The following is a 23,616-nucleotide window of genomic DNA, read 5'->3' as shown; positions in this document are numbered from 1 at the left end:
CCTGAGTACTCTGGTACCCGACATGTGGGAAAAAACTGTTTAGGCACACGTTGGGGCTCGAAAGGGAAGTAGTGACGTTTTGGAATGCAGACTTTGATGGTCTGCTGGCGTCATGTTCCGTTTACAGAGCCCCTGATCTGCCTAAACAGGAAAAAAACCCACATGTGACATAATTTTGGATACTAGACCCCCAAAGAACAAACCTAGATGTGCCCCCAACTAATCTAATGTAAATTAGTAGTGCATGGAGGTGTGGTACAATTTGAAGTAATCCTTTATACACAGGCCAGGTTTTTCGGGGCAGGTTTTTGCATTGATAAATGGTGTCCCTGCGTATTCCTTTTTTGTAACACACTCGACACCTTTTTGCGGCTTACCTTTTTTTTGGGTTGGCGGGACCACCCCCGGAAAATCTTGACCTGGTACAATATGAGCACCTTCAGTTCCAGAAGTACTGGGGCCCACTCCTTCATGAGTGCCAAACATCAGGGCCTTAACCACTACCTCCTGGAAATGAAGGTACGACGTATCAGTGTGGCATGCACATTGGGACAGCAGGAATGCGTTGAGCATTGCCATTTGGACGATGTGCATGACCAGCTTTTTATACCACACCTTGACCTTCCTCAATGCATTGTACGGTTGGAGGAGTTGATCGGAGAGATCAACGCCCCCCATGTTTTTGTGGTACCCCACTACACAGGTCAGTTTGCGGATCTGTGTAGAGGTACCCCGTACAGTGCAGAGGGTACTGCCATCACCGTGTGTGATGCTCAAGAAATGGACATCCCTCTAGTCCTTACTACAGCAGGTGGTTGCTACATTGGGCTCTGCTCTCACCTTTTCGGACCATCTGCCCAAGTAGCATCTTCATCTGATTTTTGCAGACCGTACCGCAGGCTGCGGTACCTCGCTCAGAGAAGGATTTGTAGAGTGGGACGCTGGTATAAAAGTTATCAGTGTAGAGGTGATAACCTTTATCCAGCAGTGGGTGCACCAAATTCCACACAATTTTCCCACTCACTCCCAGGAAAGGACACTCAGGGGGTTCAATCCGGGTGTCCTTCCCTTCGTACACTATAAACCTGTGGGTGTACCCTGAGGTACTCTCACACAGCTTATAGAGCTTGATTCCGTACCTGGCCCTCTTACTGGGCAGGTATTGACAGCAGCCTTCCCTTGAAGTGAACCAAGGACTCATCCACACAGATGTCCCTTTGGGGCACGTACACCTCAGCAAACTTTTTGTTGAAGTGTTTGATGACCAGCCAAACTTTGAAAAGACGGTCAAAGTTGGGGTCATCTTGTGCAGGACACTGTGCATTATCAGTATAATGCAGAAATTTGTGGACGGCCTCAAAACGCGTCCAGGCCATGACCATTCGGAACACTGGAGTGTTTTATATAAATTTCAACACTCCAATATTGCCGAAGTTCGGGCTTCTTCAGGATCCCCATATGGAGGACCAGGCCCCAAAACTGCCTCATTTCAACTGCGTCTACAGGAGACCAGTTTGAAAATGATGAACGCGGGTTTTGCTCCAAAATTGACAAGCGTACAAATTAGTTTGCTCCACCATGAGGTTAATAAAATGCTCAGAGAAAAAGACTTTGAAAAAGTCAATTTCTGTGAGGCTGGTGGTGTCAAACTTGATTCCTGTTTCTGCCACAAAATCAGGAATCAGTAGTTCGTAATTTTCGGGGGGCAAGGTCCATACAGGGAGCGCTGGGTCAGCTGCGGGCATGGTGGGTGCTGCCTCATCTTCTATCCTTCCGCAGGACCCGAGGAGGAGATTGGGCAGGGATTAAAAGTTAGGGTTGTAGTTAGGTGGCACAAAGCGGGGTGAAAAAAATGAAAAACGGCAAGCGCAAACTTTGATAAGTGACGTGTGTCACTTATCCAAGTTTTGCGGCTGTGGGATGTGTGTACGGAGGAGACACAAAGGGGGCTAAGGAAAAAAAGCTAGCACGAGTGTTGATCAGTGAACACTGATTGGCTGAAACAATGAGAAAAGCTGCGATTGACTGTTCATAATTCAACAGCCAATCACAGCGCTCTGGATGCCGGGGGGGGGGCAGAATCGCAGCCCGGGAGGCCGACACCATCTTCCCTAAGGTGAGATGGCGTTGGAATTTTAATGTGATCACTTCGACTTAAGTCGCGGTATCGCATTAAAGGGCTCGACGTACTATCTCGTCCAAGGTCATACGGGCCCGGGTACCGTGGACGGGATAGTACGTCGGATGTCAGAAAGGGGTTAAAATGAGTACAATTAACAGGGATGTTCCAAAAATTGACCCACTGTGGAATTTCCAAAGTACCAATTACCAAATCATGCTGATTTTTTTGTTAAAATGCTGCAAATTTGCAGATTTCACACTGTGTAAGGGCTGGGGTAAAATCTGCATTAGAAATTTGCAGTCCAATTGACACACTGCAGAGTGGTAAATCAGCAAATATGCTTTATGCAGCATAAAGATGATATTTGGTAAAAGCCGTGAGGACTAGAGTTTGGGAAACACTGCTTTAGGCCGGTCTCACATGTCCAGATAATTCTGTTACCGGAAAAAAACAGTATCGGAGCTATTCGTGTCCTTGTGTCCGTGTGGATATGTGGTGCCTCCGTGTGGCATACGTGTGGCAACCGTGTGCCGCATGTGTGCTGCATCAGGACCACACGGACAGCCGCCGGGGAAGAAGCGCTACAGTAAGCGCTGTTCCTTGGCGGCTGGTGCTGAACACCGCTGTCATTCTTCTCTCCTGCTCTGCTGGCAACAGCGAGCAGGAGAGAAGAATGAATAAAAAGCCGATATGGGGTCCCCCTCTGTTTGTGAACCAACCCGGCAAAACTAACAGCTGGGGACTGCTATTCTCAGGCTGGTAAAAACAGCAGCCCACAGCTGCCCAGAAAAGATGCATCTATTAGATGCGCCTATTCTGGAGCTTTGTCAGGTTCTTCCCACTTGCCCTGTAGCAGTAGCAAGTGGAGTCATAAGGGGTTAATGTCACCTTTCTATTGTAAGGTGACATTAAGCCCAGATTAGTAATGGAGAGCTGTCAATAACACACCCCTCCATTACTAATCCTAGAGTTATTCAAGAGTTAAATAAACACACAATAAGAACAAAGTATTTTAATGAAAGAATACACTACATTCAGTGTTTAAAGCTTTATTAAACTCCTAATTCCATATCGATGCCATCGTTCTTCTGTAAAAAAGTATAAAATAATATACCAACAATATCCATACCTGTCTGGCGCTCAGTCAAGTCCCACGCCGTAAATCCATCTGGGGGGGGTTAATCAGTTTGCAGGCGGAGCACTGCTAATGTGACCGCTCTGACTGTAAACTACTGGGAGTGAATGGAAGCAGCGCGCACGGGCTCTGTGACGTCACTGCTAGTTAGGGCAGTTTCACACGTCAGTGTCTCCGGAACGTGTAGTGACAGTTTTCTCACGTACCGGAGACACTGACACACGTAGACACATTCGAATGAATGTGTCTATGCAGATGTCAGCGTGTTTTCATAGACTGTGTGTCCGTGTGCAAAACACGCTGACATGTCCGTTTTTGTGCAACAGCATGGATCACACGGACCCATACAAGTCAATGGGTCCGTGTAAACATGTACCGCACACACTGCTGCCCATGTGCTGTCCGTGTGCGTTTTTAAAAGTCAAAGGGTTAACATTGAAACTAATTTTTCAAAAATACGGACACGGACACATGGACAGCATACTGACAGCACACGGACAGCACACGCATGGTATACACGGACAGCACACGGATGTCACACGGATGGCATACGTATGCACATGGACACACGGCCACGGATAGCTCCGGTACCAGTTTTTCCGGTACCGGAATTATCTGGACGTGTGAAACTGCCCTTACTGAGCATGAAACCGGCCTTAAACCAATTATCACAACTTACTTTCTTCTCTTGCTTCAGCTTTGCAAGCCTTCTTAATGATTATGTGGAATCTGATATCTTCGTCATTGATGGAGATTCGTTATTATTATTCTGTGCTTTGGATGAATCCCTGAAGGAAGGCCAAAGTTTACACTTCTTCTTCTTGGTGGAGCGTTTCCTGCTGAATTTAGCAGACAAAGGAGCAAGATATGTTGTTGTCTTCTTCCAGGTTGGTAACTATCCCTGTCAGTTTGAACTGTTCTAGTTTTTCATTTTGGAAATAATTCTTAGAATTCACAACAATTGCACACTATTTTATTGCAGCCTTACGGTAAAGAAGAATTGTTACAGAACTTTTTGTGATTACAAATGATATATTTAAACATTGCGGATAAAGGAGTTGTTCAAAATTCAAGAGAAAAAGTATTTGCAATATACATCAATTAAAAATTGCTTATGGTTTTCTAAATTCATTACATTTTAATCTGTAAGGGTATGTTCACACTAGGTACTTTTTCAGCGTTTTTTTTGTGTTTTTCTCCTGCGTTTTTTGTTTCTACATTTTTGTCATGCTACATTTGTCTCTTTCATGCATGCTGATGATGTTTAGAGCAAAGAAATAATCTCATTCTACTTAATCAGGTTTTGGAACAAAAAAACACTGCAAAACCTGTTACCTGCTCTTTTGGTGCCGGTTTTCAGTGTTTTTTTCACCCCCCAGTTACTTTCAATAGGTGAAAAACGCTGAAAGAAGTGACATGCTCCATTGTGCAAAAAAACATGCAAAGCACAAAATACTGAGTACAAAAAACCCAAGACGTGTGCATGAGATTTCTGAAATCTCATAGACTTTGCTGCATACTGTAAAACGCAGCTGAAAATTTGCATAAAAAACGTTAAAAAAACGCATAGTATGAACATGGCCTAATAGTGGCCCATGCTGTTTATCCGGTGGCTGGATTGTAGGTCCACCAGTAGTTTCTCTGCTCTATCCCTGTATATGCTGTGTAGTGCTGTCATTGAAGAAACTAATACTATGCGATAACGAGAGGAAGACTACCCCATGTGAAATAGATAGATGTTTAGATAGATGTTTTTTTATGCACAGGAGCATTCAGTGTGGCAGAACATTCCTCACAAAACCATTAATAACTTTATTGATAGCATTCTGAGGCATATAAGGGCATGTACAGTATTTCTGCATGAGAAAAATCCAGTCTATTAAAATAATGAGGAAGAAAATTAAAATGTGTTTTTCGGTCACCACACCTTCACAAAAATTCATAAAAACTGCAATAAAGAGATGAAAAGTTCCTATGGACCCAATAATGTTATCAATGAAAACGTCAGCTCACCAGGGAAAAACAAACCCTCACACATCTCCATTGATGGAAAAATAAAAATGTTATGGGTGTTGGAAAATATCAACAAAAAACAATTTATTTATTTTTTTTACAAATTTCTTAATTTTTCTTCTCTTAAATTAAAAAAAATGTGCATTTGACGTTACTGTAATCGTACTTACCTGAAGAATCAGATTTCTAGAGTATTTTTTTATAGAATGAACTATATAAAAACAAAATCCAAAAATTGCATGTTTTTCAACTTTGTTTTCACCACACTTGGAATTTTTGGCTTGATGCGAAGTGCAATGTCCAATAAAATGAATAGCGTAGTTCAAAACTACAATCAACTCATCTCACAAAAAACAATCCTACAGCTATGTAATAGAAATAAAATTGTTATATTGGAAGAAGAGAAAAGAATTAAATGCAAAAATAAAAAATGCACTGAAGAGAAGAGGGTAAAGCAGCCCTCCATAGCACAATAAATGTATAATGCATAGCCAATATGTAAGTGCCGTCCTATTTATTCTTTCTGCTGCAGTTTCTGATTCCCATACCTGTCTTTATGTTAGAGCATTGTCAGTGTGTCAGACTACCAAAGACCAGAATTCATAATCTAAACTACTTGTTTTGTTGCCTCTCTGCATGCAAATTGGGAGCATTATCATAGCGGGGAGAATTACCTGAAATGAAGAACAGCAATCTAAGTATTAACAGTACAATGGGCAGAATTAAATGGGTTGTCCCAGGATTGACAAGCACATCTGCAATCTCGCTATGTGAATCCTCACACTGCATGTGGTCAAGATGGGTTGTCATGTGACCGCAAGAGTGTGATTTGCATACATCTGGCCACATTCTGACTAGACATGTGAGTCCTCGCTCAATTCATTTGTACTGAGCAAAGATGCGCCCGTCTAGTCGAAATGTGGCCAGGAGTGTGCATAAAGTGACAGTAAACTTTCTTGTCAAATCCAGACAACTTTTTTAAGTCATTGAGAAAAGGAGCAAAAAGCCTATGAGGTACAGCTCTTAAACCAATAGTTGTTGAGCAGGGAGTCTGTGGGATTTGGTTTCAGGCAATAGCTGCAGAGCAGGGAGGGATCTCATGGTTGAGAGAATTGATTGGTAACTCCTGTATAGTCCAGTAATTTACAGCCATTTTGTAATTTCTTGTGGTTTTAAGAATCTATAGCTTATACTGTAGATCAAATGTAAGGGGAGGCCAGGACTGTAGTCATGGCCAGAGACACTGAAGCATCTGTGTCCCAACCTTTCCTCACAGAAAACTGTATTCCACTTCTCGGCGTACCTGCGTCTCCAGTTTTCGGTCCCCCTGAGCACTTCCCAGGCGACGACATCACTTCTTCCAGGCAACCCCCAGTAATGGAGACACAGTCCAGGATAACTTGAACATTTTCTTTATTTAGAACTTCACACATTATATCCACAGTTGGCACATCATGGAATTCACATTCAACTTCACTTGTTTCCTCATCTTTCCCTACTTTGCTGACGCTTCTGTGCTGCACACGTCCGGACCGGACCATCTTAGACTGCTCCCCAGATTCTTCCTGGCCTAACCTCGCCATGATGACAATTCCTTCTGCCTGTTTTGACCCAGACTCGAAATCATCAGCCACCCGGTTTGGTTACCTCTGGTAAAGCATCCAACCCATCTGTACCGTTCCCTTCGAAGCTCCAACTTACTTCAGTTTCTCACTCCAACCGACTCCCGCTCTAAAGGCGTCCGCCCAGGCTATGAGTCGCCACATCATCTTCTTACAGTACTGGCCCACTGCAATGATGCCCAGTTGTCGTGGATAACGTGGTCTACAGCTGCTTAACGTTGCGTGGCTGCCAAGCCATCCTGGACCTATAGCCCATGTGCACACTTCGGGCACCCTGGCCCCATCTGCCTATCTTCCCTTCTGCTCTAACCCTAACTCTCGGCAGCCCCTCCTACACTTAACCCTATACTACCTACTAGCTATCCTGTATACTAGAGTGCCCCCTCTAGTGTCCACCCAAGAGTGCTATGCTTTCCCTGAACTGTACACGAAGCATAGTGAACATTATCACATTACATACAATGCGGAACATAAAAACACAGCAATGGTAATACCCAGGAGGGGTAGCAGTACCATATCTCACATTAGGTAGTACATAGAACATGTAGCAATACCAGTAAGCAAAAGGCATAAAAACAGCAATGAAGACTATTAAACCAATTCCTTTACACAACTTGGAAACACATTTGTAGGGCTAGAAGTAAAAAATGGCCTTTGTAAAAGAAATGAAAGGACCCAAAAAGTTCCATTTTACTAACTCTTGATTTTTCTGTATGTTCGTGTTAATAGATATTTTGCATTATTTCCTCAAATGAATCAAATTTTGAACAAATATATCACCTCAAGTGTTTTTTGTGTTATTTACAGGATATGGAAGAAACATATAACGGATGTCCGATGTTAATGTGCTGGCGAACTCAATTGGAAATTCACCTGCAGAAAAATACAAACACAACTGTGTACACGTTCCCAAACTTTCTCTCATCAGAATGGAAATCTTTTCTCAGGGAGCAGTCTCCTTACTTTCTGATGGTGTCTGATAGCGGAATGACTCCTGAGCAAACATGTTTCTTAAATATGCTAATGTTAGATTCTCTGGAAAACAACATTGACGTTGTGCTAACTGATGGACAGGAATCTGATCATCTCAGGGTTTATGGATACCATATCAGATCTTCCCTTAAGACCAAAGCATCGGTAAAAGAGGTAAGAGGTTTATGGACTAGTCTCATCCAAATTTGAAATGCAAATAATTATTAAATATAAATGGCCAAGAATTACATATTTGATACTGAAGGAGTAAATGAAATGTTGAACGTGATAACAATATAACAGATTTCCTTCTTTTTCTTTAGGTAAACAAAAACTTTCTGACAGCAATTATTATGTTAAAAGACAACTTGCCCAAACGTCTCTTTAAACCTCTAAAGACCATGAACTGGAAGGAACAGGTACAAATTCTTGCTGTCTAGTAAAATATGTCTATAAAATTGCTATACCTGTGAGATAATATGGCTATTAAGTATAGATTTGTTGGCCTGGTTTGGCACAATGATTTGTCATTTTGGATGGGGTTTTAGAGTATGGCTATGTGCTGTGTATGTTAGTCACGAGCAGTGTCCTGATTTTCAGGTAAAGTAAACTTTATTTTTTACAAAAATCTATTGGATAACTTACTAAATACAAGTCATTCTAACTATTATGCCAGCATGTGTTAGATATATTGTAAACAGTAAGGGGCTAATATAATCGGTAACCTATTAATACTAATTATGGTTACAAATCATGGCTTATTTTAGGGTTCTTTCATATATTGTATTTTGTACTGTGTTTTTGCACATAATGCAGTTGAAAAAATAATGCTCTCGGTGTGAAAAACAAGATCATCTTGTAGTCATGATACCTTTTAATGGCTAACAAAAATAAAAGATGTTACAAAGCAAGATTTCAGGACTTCTTGTTAGGCTGGCGGAACGCACCAAATAATAAAGGTAGTGAGCAAAAAATACAGCAAAGACAGCTGAATAGGAATAACGTCATATTTTAGAAAATTCATAAATAAATACTCCAGCTCATTATAAGGACAATGCAGGACACACTGCCAGAATATAAATATAAACCAAAGAAAAAAGCAATGCCTAAAGTCCAAAGTATATTGTGGTATAAAAATCACAAAGCTTTATTGGAAAACCAGATAGCATACAAATGTGGCTTAAAAGTAGTGACACATAAGAACACAGTAGAGGAATGGTTTACAATGTCCCCTAAAAAATGTAACATCAGACATGTGACATAACCTGGTAATGTGAATAAAGGTAACTATTACATGGCCAAAAAACAGCATCGAAGAGTTAAGTGTAAATAGATGACCAGCAGATTGATAAGTATAGGGAAAAATCCAAAGCTGGTAATCAAAATAACAAGTATACCAGTTTTAAAGCCATATAAAGCACATAGCAGATTAAGGCACATACCAGGAGAACAGGGACGCTGTACACCACACTCCACCAACCCAACGCGCGTTTCGGAAAAAATTCCTTATTCACATTACCAGGTTATGTCACATGTCTGACGTTACATTTTTTAGGGGACATTGTAAACCATTCCTCTACTGTGTTCTTATGCGTCACTACTTTTAAGCCACATTTGTATGCTATCTGGTTTTCCAATAAAGCTTTGTGATTTTTATACCACAATATACTTTGGACTTTAGGCATTGCTTTTTTGTTTGGTTTATACAAATAATAAAAGGTGTTAATGAGGTGCGTTCGCAGCCTGGGGTCCACCGAGCAGAGATGGAAACTGTTGTTAGACAATGACGGATACAATATAACAGGTAGAAGCCGGACACCGGCGGGTAACCACTGACCCAGTGCTCACAAGAGCGGACTCTGTTACCACACGGAGTCCGCACTAGCCGGCATATAACCATGTCCTGTTAAGCTTCACAGGACACGACTGAGAGTAGTACACCGCACAAAGCGGATGCTATGACTACGCTGGCGATCGCCACTAACCAGCATGAGAACGATGCTGGAAAGTGCTAGTAACTGCGCACGGTGCCGCACGGATAGCCGCTGCGGTAACTTTGGAGTTGTGGCATCTGCATTGTCTGATTCCCACTGGCGCTAACTGCACTGCGGCGCTAAGCAGTACTAGTGCTAGGTGCTGAGACTAACTCTAAGACCCTAACTCATACACAACCGAGGAAGCAGGATCTTAAAGGGAAGGTGCCATCCAAAAAAATTTTTTCAGCAATTGAAAAAATGTAAAGAATTAATGTTTACATGTTCTTAAAATATATTATCATTTGTTTTTAATTTTGCAAAATGTGAAAAATAATTTTAAAAAGTTTGGCAATTCCACTTCTTTATACTAGGGGGAGTTGCTACTGAAATTTGGCACAAAACCTAGTGTACAACTAGCTCACATTACTGCCCTGCAGTAATTATTGGCGGAATCTGCTGACATGGGTGTGGTGTCACTCCTCTCCTCCCCTTCTGGGTGTTTACTAAGGGAAAAGAGAGGATGACATCTAGGAACACAGTGAGCAGCCATTTTGATGGGGCCTGCAAAGTTACTGACTGTATTTGCACGTAAAGTCTGGATCAGAACAGGCCATCAATCAGAAGAAATGTTTCCTGGATTTCAGTGGAGCAGACAAGAAGACGGTCCACCCATGTCTATAAAACACAGCGCTCTATGTACAATCCCTGGCACTGAACAGGGTGCCCCCCATAGACCAGCACACTGCTCTCCTGAAATACTCTGTGCTGCTGTCGCCCTGCTCCTTCCACCATACATTAGGCCCCTGTCGCCTCGCTTTCACACATCGCCAGGACAGGATCTGAGGAGAGGAATGGAGTCTTCAGTCACCGAGGATGGCAGGCAGCAAGGATTCTGGGAGCAGGGTGACAGCACCACAGAAATCTAGGAAACGTTTCTCCTGAATGATGGCCTGTTCTGATCCAGACTTTGCATGCAAAGACCCCATTCCCCTCCTCAGATCCTGTCCTGGCGATGAGTAAAAGCAAGGCGACAGGCGTAGTCTGGGGTGATGCTGGGAAGCAGGATGGGGGGAAATGGAGCCATTCAGTAACGATAAAATGAGACCTCTCTCTTCAGCTGCCTCACCAGCCCTCCCCTGACTGCACCTATTACCCCTGACCCGTGTGCAGGTGCTCAGCCAGAACCACCCTAGAATGGGTCCCCTTTTAGCAGATAATACTGCCATAGTGTTCTCACATAATACCGCCATATACTTCACACAATACCACAATGTAGATCACACATAAAACCAGCAGGTTGACAGCAGCACAGAGTATTTCAGGAGAGCAGTATCACACGGGATAGGATTAGATACACGGTTCAGCAGACTGTATCACACAGGATAGGCTTAGATACACAGCTCAGCAGTCAGTATCACACAGGATAGGATTAGATACACAGCTCAGCAGACAGTATCACACAGGATAGGATTAGATACACGGCTCAGCAGACAGTATCACACGGGATAGGATTAGATACACGGCTCAGCAGACTATCATACAGGATAGGATTAGATACACGGCTCAGCAGACAGTATCACGCAGGAGAGGATTAGATACATGGCTCAGCTGTCAGTATCACACAGGATAGGATTAGATACACAGCTCAGCAGACAGTATCACACAGGATAGGATTAGATACACGGCTCAGCAGACAGTATCACACAGAATAGTATTAGATACACAGCTCAGCTGTCAGTATCACACAGGATAGGATTAGATACACGGCTCAGCAGACAGTATCACACAGGATAGGATTAGATACACGGCTTAGCAGACATTATCACACAGGATAGGATTAGATAAACAACTCAGCTGTCAGTATCACACAGGATAGGATTAGATACACGGCTCAGCAGACAGTATCACACAGAATAGTATTAGATACACAGCTCAGCTGTCAGTATCACACAGGATAGGATTAGATACACGGCTCAGCAGTCAGTATCACACAGGATAGCATTAGATACACGGCTCAGCAGACTATCACACAGGATAGGATTAGATACATGGCTCAGCTGTCAGTATCACACAGGATAGGATTAGATACACCGCTCAGCTGTCAGTATCATACAGGATAGGATTAGATACACGGCTCAGCAGTCAGTATCACACTGGAGAGGATTAGATACACGGCTCAGCAGTCAGTATCACACAGGAGAGGATTAGATACACTGCTCAGCAGTCAGTATCACACAGGATAGGATTAGATACACGGCTCAGCACACAGTATCACACAGGAGAGGATTAGATACAGGCCTCAGCAGTCAGTATCACACAGGAGAGGATTAGATGTCCAGCAGATTGCCAAGTGTTTTGAAACAGCAGGGAGCAGCTCCTCCTATGTTTTGCAAGAGCAGGGGCAGCAGCTGGCCGTGTGTTTTGGAAAGAGCAGCTTGGTGTCCAGGAGCTCGTCCTGGTTCCTCTCCTACAGCTGGTATGTACAGAGGGAACATCCAAGCCCTGTTATGCTGGAACAGTACAGCATCCAGGGCTTGCAATAGAGTGTAAATGAAGCTAAAAGAAAAGCACTGGGCTCTAATAAGATGGCGCCTGGCCACACCTACAGCTGTGAATTGAGCTGCCCACAGAGGCATGCCCAGTTCACTCCTGATGCAGCTGCAATGAAAGAGATAGGGTTGGCAGCCGACTATTGTCTCTTATGCCGAGGGACTGCCGTAAATGAGCATGGAAAGTGTCGTTCAGCAGCCAGAGAGGTAAGATGGCAGCCCCCATCTTATCTGCATTACTACAGAAAAAAAAAATCCATACACACCACTGAATCAAGCTTAGGGGACAATATCTTTTTATACTATTTTCTTTGTTACATTAAATTATGAAAAAACACAGCACCTTCCCTTTAATGAGTCAGTTATCAGAATCATACATCCATCATCAGACACACCACTAAAGCAAAAGACTCAATGTCTATCATAGCGCATGGCGGGGCGGCTATGCGAACCTTTTATAGCAGCATCCTTCTGGGACCTTCCTGATGGTCCAATCCTAGCTAGGGAAGGACCTGAACATGTGACAACTGATCTCCAATGAGAGATCGTCCCACGGGCATGCTCAGTGGACCAAAAGGAGGACAGTCCCTGGAGTAGTTCGCTGCTGGTCAGCATGTGTTGCTATAGCTGGACTAGAGGTGGCAGCAGCAACCAAACCTACAAGGCTGGTGTGAGCAGAGCACTGGGATTGACGAGTCTGCTGAGCAGGCTACACTGCGGCTGGAGAGGAATGAGAGACCGCAGAATGGTTTTTAACAGGGAAAAATGCAAAGTACTACATCTGGGAAATAAAAATGAAAAAAGCATATACAGAATGGGAGGAACAGAACATGTGAACAAGACTTGGGTATAATAATAGATCACAGACTGAATATGAGTCAACAGTGTGATGCAGCAGCAAAAAAGGCAAATGTAATTCTAGGATGTATTAATAGAAGCATACAGTCTAGATCACATGAAGTCATTATTGCCCTCTACTCCTCTTTGGTCAGACCTCATCTGGAATACTGTGTCCAGTTTTGGGCACCACATTTTAAAAAAGACATCAACAAACTGGAGCAAGTTCAGAAAAGAGCGACCAGAATGGTGACCGGTCTGCAAACCCTGTCTTATGAGGAAAGGTTGCAGGATTTGGGAATATTTAGCTTGCAGAAGAGAAGACTAAGAGGAGACTTAATAGCTGTCTACAAATATCTCAAGGATAGAGTTGAGCGACACGGGTCGGTCAATTTCAAATGTTGCCGACTTTCGCAAAAGTCGGGTTTCATGAAACGAAACCCGACCATAGCGTGAGGTCGGCCACGAGGTTGGCGACCAGAGCGCCAAAGTCGCGTTTCAAAAGATGCTTCCAGCGCCCTTTTTCAGCCAATGATGGAGGACACACACTGTGGGCAATGCGATGACATAGGCAGCGACCACCAACATCTTTGAGAAGGGCATGCAAGTGATTGGCTTGCTTTGTGTGGCATCACAGGGGCTATAAAAGGGCATGCACGCCGACCGCCATCTTACTTCTGCTGATCTCAGAATAGGGAGAGCTGCTGCTGCTGCTGATTCTGTAGGGAGAGCGTTAGGCAGGGAAGAAGATACAAAAAACTGCTTCTGCTGCTAGCGATTTTGCCTGTACAACAATTTTGGTGTATCAGCTCTGTTGGTTATTAGGCTGCCTTATAAGGCTCCCTGATAGCTGTATTGCTGTTTTCACAATGCTGTGCAAACTGCTTTTTTAAAAGCAAAAATACTTTTCATCCTCTTTTTTGCCCAGTTACCAAGCGTTCATTTTTCCACACTTTTGTGTGCAGCAGTCCTGCTTATTAGGCTGCCTGCTGCCATACTTGGGACTGAGAGCATCATTGTCAGCTTGCTAAAATCTTCAGGGAGATTCAAATTCTCCCCAGTCCTATATAGACATTTTTTACAACATCCAATTTCAGCCTGTTATATTGTGTAATCTACACTGGGCCTGGAGATAACAGTTCAGTGTCCTCAAGTCTGTAGGGAGATTCAAATTCTCCCCAATACTATATACACCTTGTACCTTGCTTTATAGTACCATATAACTGGTGGTATTTTGGGTACATTTTCCCAAAAACGAGGAAGTGGGCGGGGGTTGCCAGCTGGTAATGCTGGTGTTGGTGGTGGTGGTGGATCTGCTGGTAGTGGCAAAAGCAAAATAGCACCTAATGCAGGAGGTGTTGAGCCTGCGTCATCGTCTGGCTCCACAAGGCCTCGAAGGCTCCCTTTTCTGAGAGTAGGTAAACCGCTTTTAAAACCGGAGCTTCAGGAACAAGTATTGGCTTACATTGCTGACACAGCTCTCTCACCTCCTCTTCTGAACTTTCAAAAAATAAAATCACTGAGTCGTCATTGGAGGCTCATGGTCAGGAACCACACCTTTCCTTGTGTCCTTCACCCCTACCAAAAGTAAAGGATGCGGCAGGCCACACTACAGATTACTCCATGGAGCTCTTTTCACATACCATGCCTGGGTTATCAAGTCAAATCGTGAATTACCCAGTCCAAGAAGAATCTGACATGGAGTGCACTGATGCACAGCCACTGATAGATTTATCTGCTGGTACATTCACTCAGAGCACTACATTGTCCTCGCAGTATACTGAGCCAGAATCTGACCCTGATGAAACTCAGGTGCCCCTTCCCGCATACTATACCACCTTACATGGTGACACAGAGGAAGGTGCACATGACATTGAAGAGGAGGTGATGGATGACCCAGTTGTTGACCCAGATTGGCATCCATTGGGGGAAGAGGGTGCCGCTGCCAATAGCTCAGAAGAGGAGGAGGAGCATCCGCAGCAGGCATCGACATCGCAACAGCTGTTATCTAGCAGGCCTTGAGCAGTCCAAAAATGGGTTACAAAAACCAAAAGAGTTGCAGGACAGCTAGGCCAGACGGTCAAATTAGCACAGCATGCAAGGCCTCAAAATGTCTTCCAAAGTAGGAAGAGTGCAGTGTGGCACTTTTTTGAACAAAATCCTAATGATCAGGCAAAGGTTATCTGTAAGAAGTGCATGCTTAGACATTTAACCACCATGCACTTAGAAGCGTGGACGGACTACCAAACCTCACGTACCACATGTGCACCTGCTCCCAATGAAGGTAGTCAGCAACGCTATATCATTTCCCCCACTGTAAGCCCACCGGTTAGCACACAACCAGCAGCAAATGTTGAGGTGTCGTCGCAAGGCCAAAGCAGTCAGGGAATCACAATGTTTTTGCTATGAAAGACTAAATCTAGGCCATCAGAAAGAACACCAACTCCATCACCATCATCAACCCTCTCTCAGTCCGCCATGTCCACTGCTAGTTCCACCATATGCAGCTCTCAAGTCCAGCTCACCCTACCAGAGACTATGAGTAGGACAAGAAAGTACTCATCCTCTCATCCGCGTACACAGGGTTTGAACGCCCACATTGCCAAACTAATCTCGTTAGAGATGATGCCCTACTGGTTGGTTGAAAGCGAAGCTTTCCGCGAACTCATGGCCTATGCAGTACCACGCTATGACCTACCCAGTCGGCACTTCTTTTCTCGCAAAGCCATCCCAGCCCTCCACCTTCATGTGAAAGACTGCATTGTCCATGCACTCAAGAAATCAGTGAGTGGAAAGGTGCACCTCAAAACAGATGCATGGTCCAGTAGGCATGGCCAGGGCCGTTACGTGTCCATTACTGCCCACTGGGTTAATGTGGTGGATGCAGGGTCCACAGGGGACAGGGCGGAGGGACAGTGCTGCCTAGCCCATGGTATAGGAAACAGTTGGCTGTAGGCGTTCGACCCTCCTCCTCCTCCAGAAGCGAAAGCTCGTCCACAGAGCGCAGTCGCACGAGCACTCCATCCGCAGCTGCCACTGTTGCACACTCGGTGTCCCACTATCCAACAGCTAGTGGTAAGTGTAAGCAGGCTGTGTTGAAGATGATGTGTTTGGGTGACTGACACACCGCGGAGGTACTGGCCGACTACTTGCAGCGATAAACTGAGTCATGGCTTGGCAGTCTACATCTTGAGGCAGTCAAGTTAGTTAGTGATAACGGCCGGAATTTTGTGGCAGCCATAGCCCTTTCAAAACTCCGACACATAGCTTGCCTGGCTCACACCTTGAACCTGGTGGTGCAGTGCTTCCTCAATAATTATCCGGAGTTAACAGGCCTGCTCCAGAAGGTCCGAAGACTGTGCTCGCACATCCGCTGGTCGCTTGTACACTCCAGTCGTATGCAGAAGCTGCAGCGATTGCTCCAACTTCCCAAGCACAACCTAATTATCGACGTTGCACCAAGGTGGAACTCCACCTCCATGGTTGAGAGGCTGTGCGAACAGAGGCAGGCTGTAATGCATTTGTGGGAGGATACACGGCCAGGCACTTTGAGGGCAGACATGGAGTTGTCGGGTGTGCAGTGGTCGAAGCTGAAAGACCTCTGTAAAGTACTTCAGTGTTTTGAGGAATGCACACGACTGGTAAGCACAGATGACGTCATCATAAGCATGAGCATCCCACTTATGCATCTGCTCATGCAAACTTTGACTCACATTAACCCCTTCCTGACATCAGACGTACTATCCAGTCCATGGGACCCGGGCCCCTATGCCCATGGACGGGATAGTACGTCTACTGCGATCAGCGGCGCCCACGTGGCGAGCGTCGCTAATCGCGGCCGGGTGTCAGCTGATTATCACAGCTGACACCCGGCACAATGTGTCAGGGGCAGTCACGGACCGCCCCCGACACGTTAACCCCTTGCACACTGCGATCAAACATGATCGCGGTGTACCTGGGGTTAAAGGGAAGCATCGGCAGGGAGGGGGCTCCCTCCGTGCTTCCCTGAGCCCCCCACGGCAGCGCAATGTGCAGCGCTGCTGCGGGGGGCTCCTTTCCTGCAGGCCCCCGAAACCAAGATGGCGACGGGGGCCTTCGGGGGCCTGCAGGAAGCTGGCTTCCTCAGTGCCTGCAAAGCGCAGGCATGAGGAAGCCTTCTGCACTGCCTGTGACAGATCGCTGATCTGTCACAGTGATCTGTGATGTGACAGATCAGCGATCTGTCACAGGACAGTGATGTCCCACCTGGGACTATTTAATAAAGTTAAAAAAAAATAAAAAAAGTGTAAAAATAAATTTAAAAAAATCGCCAAATAAATTAGAAAAAAAAAAAATATTCCCCCAAATAAATCCATTTTTTGGAAATAAAAAAAAAAACAATAAAAGTACACATATTAGGTATCGCCGCGTCCGTAACGACCCGCCCTATAAAACTGTCCGATTAGTTAACCCCTTTAGCGAACCCCTTAAAAAATAAAAATAAAAAAACAAAGCAAAAAATAATGATTTATTATCATACCGCCAAACAAAAAGTGTAATAACGCGCGATCAAAAAGACGCATATAAATATCCATGGTACTGCTGAAAATGTCATCTTGTCCCGCAAAAAACGAGCCACCACACAGCATTATCAGCGAAAAAATGAAAAAGTTATAGCTCGCAGAATAAAGCGATGCAAAAATAATTATTTTTTATATAAAATAGTTTTCATTGCATAAAACCGACAAAACATAAAAAAACCACCTAAGTGAGGTATCGCTGTAACCGTACTGACCCGAAGAATAAAACCGCTTTATCAATTTTACCGCACGCGGAACGGTGTAAACGCACCACCCCCAAAAGAAATTCATGAAACGCTGGTTTTTGTTCATTCTGCGTCCCAAAAATCGGAATAAAAAGCGATCAAAAAATGTCACATGCCGGAAAATGGTACCAATAAAAATGTCAACTAGTCCCGCAAAAAATAAGACCTCACATGACTCGGTGGGTCAAAATACGGAAAAATTATAGCTCTCAATATGTGGTGATGCAAAAACTATTTTTACAATAAAAAGCGTTTTTTAGCGTGCGACAGCTGCAAAACAAAAATACCGCCATAAATAGTAAATCAAACCCCCCGTTATCACCCCCTTAGTTAGGGAAAAATAATAAAATTAAAAAAATGTATTTATTTCCATTTTTCCATTAGGGTTAGGGTTAGGGCTAGGGTTAAGGCTAGGGTTAGGGTTAGGGCTAGGGTTAGGGCTGAGATTAGGGTTAGGGGTGTGTTGGGGTTCGGGTTGAAGTTAGAATTGGGGGTTTCCACTGTTTGGGCACATCAGGGGCTCTCCAAATGCAACATGGCGTCTGATCTCAATTCCAGCCATTTCTGAGTTGAAAAAGTCAAATGGTGCTCCTTCCCTTCCAAGCTCTGCCATGCGCCCAAACAGTGTTTTACACCCACATGTAGGGTATCAGCCAACTCAGGTCAAATTGCAAAACAATTTTTGGGGTCCAATTTCTCCTGTTACCCTTAGGAAAATAAAAAATTGGGGGCAAAAATATCATTTTTGTGGAAAAAAATGATTTTTTTATTTTCACGTCCGAGCGTTATAAACTTCTGTGAAGCACTTGGGGGTTCAAAGTGCTCACCACACACCTAGATAAGTTCCGTGGGGGGTCTAGTGTCCAAAATGGGGTCACTTGTGGGGAGTTTCAATAGTTTAGGTACATCAGGGGCTCTCCAAACGCACATGACACCCGCAGACCATTCCATCAAAGTCTGCATTCCAAAACGTCACTGCTTCCCTTCCGAGCCCCGACGTGTGTTCATACAGTAGTTTTCTCCCACATATGGGGTGTCAGCATACTCATGACAAATTGGACAACAACTTTTGGGGTTCAATTTCTCCTGTTACCCTTGGGAAAATAAAAAATTGGGGACTAACTGATCTTGTTTGTGTTATAAACTTCTGTGAAGCCTTTGGGGATTCAAAGTGCTCACCTCACATCTAGATAAGTTCCTTAGGGGGTCTAGTTTTCAAAATGGGGTCATTTGTGGGGGGTTTCCACTGTTTAGGTACATTAGGGGCTCTCCAAAGGCAACATGACACCAGCAGACCATTCCATCAAAGTCTGCATTCCAAAACGTCTCTACTTCCCTTCCGAGCCCTGACGTGTGTCCATACAGTAGTTTTCTCCCACATATGGGGTGTCAGCATACTCAGGACATATTGGACAACAACTTTTGGGGTTCAATTTCTCCTGTTACCCTTGGGAAAATAAAAAAATTGGGGACTAATTGATCATGTTAGTGGAAAAAATACGATTTTTTTATTTTCATGCCCTGGCATTATAAACTTCTGTGAAGCCTTTGGGGGTTCAAAGTGCTCACCTCACATCTAGATAAGTTCCTTAGGGGGTCTAGTTTTCAAAATGGGGTCATTTGTGGGGGGTTTCCACTGTTTAGGTACATTAGGGGCTCTCCAATCGCGACATGGAGTCCGATATCAATTCCAGCCAAAAACGTCAAATGGCGCTGCTTCCCTTCCGAGCTCTGCCATGTGCCCAAATAGTGGTTTACCCCCACATGTGGGGTATCAGCGTACTCAGGACAAATTGCACAATAACTTTTAGGGTCCTGTTACCCTTGGGAAAATAAAAATTGGGGTGAAAAGATCATTTTTGTGGAAAAAATATGATTTTTTAATTGTACCGCTGTACGTTATAAACTTCTGTAAAGCCCTTGTGGGATCAAAGTTCTCACCACATATCTAGATAAGTTCCTTGGGGGGTCTAATTTCCAAAATGGGGTCACTTGTAGGGGGTTTCCACTGTTTAGGTACATCAGGGACTCTCCAAATGTGACATGGCGTCCGATCTGAATTCCAGCCAATTTTGCATTGAAAAAAATCAAACGGCTCTCCTTCCATTCTGACCTCTGCCATGCGCCGAAACAGTCGTTCCCGCCCCCACATATCAGGTATCAGCGTACTCAGGACAAATTGCACAATAACTTTTGCAGTCCAATTTCTCCTGTTACCCTTGGTAAAATAAAAAAAATTGAGCCTGAAGTATTTTTTTTGTGAAAAAAAGTTAGATGTTCATTTTTTTTTAAATATTCAAAAAAATTCCTGTGACGCACCTAAAAGGTTAATAAACTTCTTGAATGTGGTTTTGAGCACCTTAAGGGGTGCAGTTTTTAGAATGGTGTCACTTTTGGGTATTTTCTATCATATAGACCCCTCAAAGTGGCTTCAAATGTGATGTGGTCCTAAAAATAAAATGGTGTTGTAAAAATGAGAAATCGCTGGTCAACTTTTAACCCTTATAACTTCCTAACAAATAAAAATTTTGGTTGTGCTGATGTAAAGTAAACATGTGGGAAATGTAAGTTATCAAGTTTTTTGTGTGCAGTATCTCTGTGATTTAAGGGCATAAAAATTCAAAGTTGGAAAATTGCGAAATTTTCAAAATTTTCGCCAAATTTCCATTTTTCTCACAAATAAACGCAAGTTATTTGAATTAAATTTTACCACTAACATGAAGTACAATATGTCACGAGAAAACAATGTAAGAATCACCGGGATCCATGGAAGCGTTCCAGAGTTATGACCTCATAAAGGTACAGTGGTCAGAATTGTAAAAATTGGCCCGGTCATGAACGTGTAAACCACCCTTGGGGGTGAAGGGGTTAAGGAGCAGGCGTCTGCAGCCGAGGAGGATGAGGAAGAGGAGGAGGGAAGCCTTGATGACAGTCAGCCATTGTCTGCTCCGGGACCTCTCCTGGACGAGGTGGAGGAAGAAGAGGAAGAGGAGGAGGAGGATGATGATGGGGATGATTATTTAGGGGAGGAGGATGCTTCTCATGGGGAAAGAGAAAATGTTGGCATGGCAAGGTCTGGTAAGGGTTTGTGCGTGAGTGGAGGGATGTGGATTTGCCAGAAAGTGCTCCTCCACCCAGCACTCGCAGTGCATCATTGACACCTGGAGCATTGGCCCACATGTCAGATTATGCCTTGCAGATCCTAAAAAGGGACCCCCGCATTGCCAAAATGATGAACGATGACGACTACTGGTTGGCCAGCATCCTGGATCCACGCTATAAAGGCAAATTCCAAAACATCATGCCACAGGAGAACCTTGACCTAATATTGGCTAACAAACAAGCAACTCTGGTAAGCCATTTGTTTGAGGCTTTCCCAGCACACAGCAGCGGTGATGGTTCTCCAACGAGCCGTAGGGGGCAACATGGAAGAGGTGTTCATGGTGCACACATCAGAAGTGGCGTTGGAGACAGTGGTTTCGTGACCATGTTGTGGACTGATTTTTCAAGTCCCGCTTACACGACTGGTAATACTGCATCGATTGAAAGTGACAGGAGACAGCAGTTGTCAACTATGGTTACAAACAACTTCTTATCCCATATCGATGTTCTCCCTCACAGGTCATTCCCCTTTGACTATTGGGCCTCTAAACTGGACGCCTGGCCTGAATTGGCATAATATGCCTTACAGGAGCTCGCTTGCCCAGCTGCTAGTGTGCTATCGGAAAGAGTCTTCAGTGCTGCTGGCTCAATCCTGACAGAAAAAAGGACCCGTCTGTCGACCCAAAATGTTGATGATCTAACCTTCATTAAAATGAACCATGCATGGGTTTCAAAGGATGTTGTCCCACCTTCCCCTGATGACACATAGGTTGCCAGAAATATGGCTCGCTTTTGTCCTCCTCTTCCTCGGACTTTTCCAATTCCTCCATTTGCAGCTACTGAATGTCCAACATCAACATATGCCATTTTTTAAACCTCCCTAACTGGGCTGCCTCTCCCCCCATGGCCGGGATCACCACTTAGCGCACGCAACCGTGCAAGTGTCATTGCCCTGGACAGGTGGGCAGGCTGACTTTTGGGTGCCGGCACTAGCACAGGGTCCCTCATAGTGCAATCAAGTGTCTCTGAAGGTGGGGGTGCACACCCGCCGTCAGACACACCGGCGTACTATGAGGGGCCCAGTGCCAGTACCGACGCCCACGAGTGGGCCCCCCTTGCATGGGCAGGGCCCCAGCATTTGCAATATTTACCTCTCCCTGCTCCTCCGCAGTGTAGTCTGGGCTGTCAAATCCTTCCCTGGGACTGCCACTACAAATTTGTTGAACTGATAGATGATGGTTAAGACGTAGCTATGCCCTGTCCTGCTGGCTGGGCTCTAGCTTCAGATGATCAATGGCTTCCATTTCTTATGGACGTCGACTCACAATGAGATGCAGTGGTGGTTTATCATCAGCTTTCACAGTTTTCCTACTCACAGACGTGTGACATTCCTGCCCACATTTTTAAATGTGCCCTCTCATGCCAATCCAATAGAATCGCCTACAGCCTGTGGCTTCTGTCTTTGGCACTCCAAAGTTACCTGACAGATCATGATAGGCAGTGAGGACCATGTCTACATCTCTCCCTGTGGTCAAAATTTGATGGAGATGAGTAACGGTGATGGGATCAATGGTACTGCGATACAGCAACCCTTTCTTCATAACAAACTGTTTTCGCTGTCTCCACACACAAAGTAATTGAGGGTCAGCATCGCCTCTGAGAATTCTCCCAGGAGTTTTTCCCCTGATTAGTAATTCCTAAATTTCTGCAATCACTTGACTTTCTGTCTGTACTTTTATCCATCTCGTTTCCTCTTGCGGAGAGTCTGGACTGTCTTACTGAGACAGAAATATATATGAAGATTTAAAAATACCCCAACAGTGTATACTGGTGTACGCTTCAAAAACATTTCCTTTTTTCTACTTTTTAGATTGTTGTCTAATCCATACTGAGGCTGTGAGTGTCTTTGTCGGACTCCGGAAATAAACATGGAGATTTTAAATGTTCAAACTATGCTATATATACCTGTTATCCGGTGATACTGTACCCTTTCTCAACTTCCTGCAATCCTGTCGAATCCATACTGTGCCTGAGACCATCTGAGTCTGCCTCCTGATTACAGATGAGTGGTGTTTGAGTGGAACTGTTGGCCAAGTTCAAATTCTAGCTGTTTTGGGCGGTGTTAGATCCGTTCATCGAACTACAACACTTTGATTAAAATTTGGCTGTTCGAGTTTCCGTTTGAGAACGTTTCGTTAAACAAAAGCGTATCTTTTTTTCACATTAATAATGGTTTTTAATGATAATAGACAGTTTTAGGGCATAGTAGCGGTATCTGGTAGCCAGCGGTGTAGTACACCTGTGAAGGAGCTACACCATGTGTGTTTCTAATAAGTTTTTACCGCATATTGTCCTGAAAATCCTTTTGGGCCTAGTAACTGTGTCTGCTACTCAGAAGAGGAGCCCACCTGTGAACCGAGCTATGCCGCCTGTTTATGAAAGAACCAGTTTTTGACTGCATTTACACCACTTAATACTTTGGGC

At 44.2% G+C, this 23,616-nt stretch overlaps 1 protein-coding gene across 2 annotated transcripts in view; it reads left to right on the top strand.

Annotated features, from left to right (window-relative positions):
• The window catches only part of LOC141091492 (probable ATP-dependent RNA helicase DDX60), a 361,948-nt gene that overhangs the window by 21,972 nt on the left and 316,360 nt on the right, over window positions 1–23,616 (top strand). For both annotated transcript variants that reach the window (XM_073577118.1, XM_073577110.1), the window contains exons 5-7: window positions 3,955–4,144; window positions 7,700–8,038; window positions 8,188–8,283. In XM_073577118.1, coding sequence (XP_073433219.1) covers window positions 3,955–4,144; window positions 7,700–8,038; window positions 8,188–8,283 — 625 coding nt within the window. The remainder of the gene's footprint in view (window positions 1–3,954; window positions 4,145–7,699; window positions 8,039–8,187; window positions 8,284–23,616) is intronic.

The sequence above is a fragment of the Dendrobates tinctorius genome, unplaced genomic scaffold (assembly GCF_039654945.1).
Source record: "Dendrobates tinctorius isolate UK_male_01 unplaced genomic scaffold, ASM3965494v1 ptg000008l, whole genome shotgun sequence".
Lineage (NCBI taxonomy): Eukaryota > Metazoa > Chordata > Amphibia > Anura > Dendrobatidae > Dendrobates > Dendrobates tinctorius.
Note: the sequence above shows the minus strand (reverse complement) of the source record. Positions and strands in the feature narration are given on the sequence as shown.